The 6,000-nt window shown below is 43.6% G+C and overlaps 1 protein-coding gene across 3 annotated transcripts in view; it reads left to right on the top strand.

The window, feature by feature from the left end:
• CDC123 (cell division cycle 123) overlaps positions 1-6,000 on the top strand; it is a gene marked incomplete at both ends in the record, with an annotated part of 55,260 nt that continues 49,260 nt past the window's right edge. For all 3 annotated transcript variants that reach the window (XM_080716997.1, XM_080716998.1, XM_080716996.1), the window contains one exon: positions 1-74. In XM_080716997.1, the coding sequence (XP_080573123.1) occupies positions 1-74 (74 nt within the window). The remainder of the gene's footprint in view (positions 75-6,000) is intronic.

Genomic DNA, 6,000 nt, shown 5'->3' with positions numbered 1-6,000 from the left:
ATGAAGAAGGAGCATGTGTTGCACTGTCAGTTCTCCGCTTGGTACCCGCTCTTCCGAAGCCTCACCATCAAGAGGTAAGATGGGAGAGCTTAGGCGGGGCGACTGGCCAGAGGCAACCGCGGTGGTTGGGCAAATCCTATCGACGTCAAAAAGAATGCAGGCCTTATAACGCCTGGGTAGGAACCACAGTGTCCGGGTATCGAATTGCTGGTGGGATTTGAAATAGGGAGATTATAATGAAAATGAATACTTGCCGTGCGTTTTATAACATGCCAAGGGGTGTGCTCAGGGAGGTAGAAGAGGGTCGGGGGCGGGGGAGTATTGGATAAACCTTGTTTAGGCGTGGGAGTTTACCCGCACTACTTTTGGGACTGCCAGAAGCGCAGGGCGATCTGGAGAACTTGGCAGTCTGGGCTTCGCCTCTCTCTAGCCCGCCCGTCGCCAGCTGTTTTCCACCACCATAAACTGAAAGCAGTGATACAGATGTAGAAATGTATGAGGTAGAAAGCACTAGCTAGTTAGGGATGATCACGTGCTGTGAGAGGAAGAAGCCTATCTACAACACGAGTGGAACCATGTTTGTTTTATAATTCCCTCGCCCCAGTTTGCAGGACAGCAGAGGATTAGCTGTTTTATACCGTGACCCATCATTCAAGGTAATGTAGGCGAGGCCCGCAGAAGGCTATGTTCAGCCGTTCAGAAGCAACCCTAGCATCTGAAACATGATGAAACGGAAGGCTTTCACTCACTAATGGGGATAGGTCGAAGGCCTGGGTGTCCGTGGGGAGGATTTTCTGTATTAGGCCCAGTTCTCCTTAGGTATGGGTTGTCGTGTGTTGGACATCAATCATCACTTTCTTTTCTTTCTGTTTTTGGAATCCCGAGGAGCTGGAAGAGCACCCAGAGACCATTCAAAAGCAGTCATTTTCCATCCTCTTATTCATTCAGTTGAATCGGCTTCTAGTTCTCCATGGTGTAATGGGGCTTAGAGTCGCAAAAAGGAAGATAATTCTTGCACTTGAGGAGGGTTGGAATCACACCAGAACAAATGGAAGAGCTCCCGCAACTGCAGCAGCAGATGCTACTTTCAATGACAAATTAGCTTCGTATCTGTTTTTTAAAGTGCTGGGGCTGGAATCCAGGGGCACTCTACCACAGAGCTATATCTCTTTTTATTTTGAGACAGGATCTCACCAAGTTGTGCAGGTTGGCCTCAAACTGGTGATCTTCTTGCCTCAGCTCCCATCTTTCTATCTAATAGCCAGTCCTTCATTAATTTGTATAATTGAAAGTAGGCCAGCCGGGCGTGGTGGCGCACACTTGTAATCCCAGCGCTTGGGAGGCAGAGACAGGATTGTGCAGGTTCGAAGCCAGCCTTAGCTACTTAGGCTCTTTGCAACTCAGTGAGACCCTGTTTCAAAATAAAGAAGAAAAAATAGGGCTGGGGGTGTAGCTCAGAGGTAGAATGCTCCTGGGCTCCATCCCCAGTACTGCCAAAAAAAAAAAAAAAAAAAAAGGCTTTTGGGTTTGGGATTGTGTGTGTGTGTGTGTGTGTGTGTGTGTGTGTGTGTGTGTGTGTGTGTTGGTGGAACGGAGGTGTATTTGTAAACTTGTCAGATCTTTTCACACTGAATGTTTTTATTTATTTTTAAATTATGGTTTTTGCAAGGTTGGGCTTGGTGGTACACACTTGTAATCCCAGTGCTTGGGAGGCTGAGACAGAAGGATGGAGGTTCGAGGCCAGCCTCAGCTACTTAGTGAGGCCCTCTGCAATTTAGTGAGGCCATGTTTCAAAGTAAATATATATATATATATATATATATATATATATATATATATATATAATGTAATGTTTTTACAGTGCTATGGATTGAATCCATGTGCTAGCTCTACCCCAGAGCTATACTCTCAGCTCCCAAATATTCTTTAATTTTTCCTTTGGCAGTACTGGGGATTGAACCCAGAGACATTCTACCTCCAAGCTACATCCCAGCCCTATTTTATTCTTTGTGTGTGTGTGGGGGGGGTACTGGGGTTCCTGGAAGCCCTTCTACCTTAGGGCTACACTCCCAGACCTATTTTATATTTTTATTTGGAAACAGGGTCTCTTAAAGTCAGCGCGGCTGGCTTCAAACCTGCGCGATCCTCCTGTCTCCGCCTCCCAAGCGCGGGGATTACAAACGTGCGCCACCATGCCCGGCGTATTTTATTCTTTATTTTGAAACAGGGTCTCGCTAAGTTGCAGAGGGCCTCACTGAGTAGCTACAGCTGGCTGTAAACTTGATGTCTTTTGGTCTCAGCCTCCTAAGTACTGGGATTTCAAGCGTACCTCACCATGCCTGGCTCTCCAGATAGTCTTAAAATTGACATTTGGAGCCGGGCGTGGTGGCGCACGCTTGTAATCCCAGCATTCGGGAGGCTGAGACCGGAGGATCGCGGTTCGTGGACAGCCTCAGCTACTTAGTGAAGCTCTCTGCAACTCAGTGAGACCCGGTTTCAAAATAAAGAATAAAAATAGGGCAGGGGGTGTAGCTCGTAGGTCGAATGCCCCTGGGTTCCATCTCCAGACCCGCAAAATAAATAAATAAAATAAATAAGTAAATAAAATTTAAAAAATTGACATTTGGTTTCTGTGCAGCTACCTTTTGTGGCCTCCAGTGTAGTTTCTGTTTGTTTTAAACAGCGTAAGCATACTATGATTAAGAAACAGACCCTGAAGCCAAAGCCATCTGCCTGGCTTTGCATTCTGTTTTCATCAGCATCTTCAGCAAATTACTTAATCTTCCTAAACCTCCTTTGGAAAATTGAGAAAATAATAGGATTGTCCTGGGTATTAACTGAGATGAAACATTTTAAATGCTTGCCACTCTTTCTGGTACATGGTTAAAACCCAAAATGTTGCTTGCCACACTTTTGATTTAATAAAAGCCCCCTTGATGCACACTAGTTTTAGTTCACCTAAAATGTTTAGCATTGATATGAAGCTGTGAGGGAAAGAGAAGTAAATTTAACAGGTAGGATTTTCTGGTGTTAATAAACAGTCCACAACTAAGTTGTGTTGCCTAAAACTGTCCTTTACCTTTAAACCATTTCTTCAGTCATTTTAGTTCTGTGGTGATATCACTGGAACTTAGGTTATGGCAGGATACCCCCCAACAACCAGGCCAATCACCTGGTGTTGTATGTGGCCATTGTCAGCTTTAATACTGAAAAACCTCATTCTGGCTGTTGACTTTTTTTTTTCTCCTGGAGGTTGAATCCAGCATACTACCTCTGAGTCACACCCTTAGCGTCCCCATCCCCATTTTTTATTTTGAAACTGTCTCACTAAATTGCTGAGGCTGGCCTTGAACCTGCGGTCCTGCTATCTCAGCCTCCCAAGTACTGGATCATACTTGGGCCACCATCCCTGGCTTTAACTTAATTTTTTTTTTTTTTTAATTTTGCGGGTCTGGGGATAGAACCCAGGGGCATTCGACCTCCGAGCTAAACCCCCTGCCCTATTTTTTATTCTTTATTTTGAAACCAGGTCTCACTGAGTTGCAGAGGGCCTCACTAAGTAGCTGAGGCTGGCCGCGAACTGTGATCCTCCAGGTCTCAGCCTCCCGAATGCTGGGATTAAAAGCGTGCGCCACCATGCCCAGCTAACTTAATATTTTTATTTGGTGTTTATGAATGATGATTCAGAGTGGATTATGTAAGTTCATTTTTTGACAAGTTCTAGGATTTGACTCAGACTTAACAATAATTAGTTAAGTGAACTTTGCTCCTCTAGCCAAAGGGTCCTCCCTCCCCACACCCTTTGCAGTCTTGATGGAATCGTTTTGGTGTCCTTTTTGACTTACATATACATAATGCAGGTGCAGTATAATGCCATCAGGATGACCTCCAAATGTGACTGTAGAACTGGGTAACTCATGAGAGATGTAGAATCTAACTTCTGGCCAGTTCCTATCCATAAGCCTTGGAAACCTGACAGATAGGAAGAATGCACAAAGAATTCAGAATGGACTCAAACAGTAAGCAGATATTTTGAATCCAATCAGTGAAGGATGAAACCCGGAAGAAGAGTTCAGATTTACTTTGACTTGAAGTTAGTATAACCCCAAAACACAGAAGGTGGATTCTGGAATAACCATGTTGGGGGCTTAAAGATATTAGTGGCATCAAAGAGGGCTCTATCTGCTCCCATCCTGAGGAAGTTCACCTTAGACATCTGGGACCTCATATCCTGCCAACATGTCTCAGTTGCAGGGCCCTGAAAGGTAAACTTCAGGTTTTCATGGAAAGGTCACCTCTAATTCTCTTGGATGATATTTGCTTAGAGGATATCTTTAACCCCAGGAAGAACCAGAATTAAACACAGAGCTGGTGACATATTTTACATTTAAGAGTTTTATTGGGGTTTCTCTCTCTCTCTCCCTCCCTCTCTCTCTCTCTCTCTCCTCTCTCTCTCTCTCTCTCTCTCTCTCTCTCCCCCCCCCTCTCTCTCTCTTTCTCTCTCTCTCTCTCTCTCTCTCTCTCTCTCTCTCTCTCTCTCTCTCTCTCTCTCCCTCTCTCTCCCCCCCCCTCTCTCTCTCTCTCTCCTCTCTCTTTCTCTCTCTCTCTCTCTCTCTCTCTTTCTCTCTCTCTCCCTCTCTCTCTCTCTCTCTCTCTCTCTTCTCTCTCTCTCTCTCTCTCTCTCTCTCTCTCTCTCTCTCTCTCTCTCTCCCTCTCTCTCTCTCTCTCCCTCTCTCTCTCTCTCTCTCTCTCTCTCTCTCTCTCTCCCTCTCTCTCTCTCTCTCTCCCTCTCTCTCTCTCCTCTCTCTCTCTCTCTCTCTCTCTCTCTCTCTCTCGCTCGCTCTTGCTCTCGCTCTTGCTCTCACTCTCCCCCCTCCCTCTCCCTCTCCCTCCTTTCCTCCCTCCCTCCCTCCCTCTCCCTCTCTTTGTTTTTCTGTGTTGTATTACAGATTGAACCCAGGGGCATTCTGCTACTGACCAATACCCCTGGGCTTTTTTTTTTTTAATAAGGTCTTACTAGATTGATGCGTGTTTCACTACTTACTGAGGCTGTCCTCAAACCTGTCTCAGCCTCTCAAGTACAGGGATCACAGGCATGCACCACCACACCTGGCTTCATTTCTGTTAAATTTATTTTGTATCTTTAACACCTTGCCATTTTGAAGATAGCTAGCGTATATATAACAGATTAGCCTTGTGATTCTAGTTGAAATTGTGTAATTGGTTTATAATTGTGCTAAGGTGAAGTGTATAAGTAGTTCTTATAATATTAGAATGTTTTTAAGAACTTTAGATTCACTATACTTAGTTTCATTTGTTAGTTTATAGTTAAATATTTGGGATGGCTTATGTATAATCAAACAGTAGACATATTTAAAAAGAAAATTAAATAGATTTTTTTAAATTATTTTATTTATTTATTTAAAATTTCTTTTTTCGGGTCTAGGGATGGAACCCAGGGGCATTCGACCTCCAAGCTACACCTCCAGCCCTATTTTTTTATTCTTTATTTTGAAACAGTCTCACTAAGTTGCAGAGGGCCTAAGTAGCTGAGGCTGTCAGCAAATCGTGATCCTCCAGTCTCAGCCTCCTGAATGCTGGGATTATAAGCGTGCACCACCACAATTGTCTAAATTTAAAATGGGATTTAAATCCTTAAAGAGACTTTTGAGTTGTAAAGCCACACATGAATTTGATTAAAATTTAACAGATTTACAAAGTAATAAGATTTATTAGTTGAACTTAAAAATCCTTTGAAAGAACTAGGATTTTGAATATGCACTTGTAACTTCAATAAATCGAATATTAATTTTTGAGCCAGGTGTGGTGGCTCTTTGCAACTCAGTGAGACCCTGTTTCAAAATAAAGAATAAAATATAGGGCTGGGGGTTAGCTCAGAGGTAGAATGCCCCTGGGATCTATCCCTAGTATTGCAAAATAATAATAACAATAATTTTGTGTGTGTGATATTGGGAATTGAACCCAGGGACAATCTACCTT

This window comes from Muscardinus avellanarius, assembly GCF_963383645.1.
Source record: "Muscardinus avellanarius genome assembly, chromosome: 20".
Taxonomy (NCBI): Eukaryota; Metazoa; Chordata; class Mammalia; order Rodentia; family Gliridae; genus Muscardinus; species Muscardinus avellanarius.
This window is presented reverse-complemented; position numbering and strand designations above follow the sequence as displayed.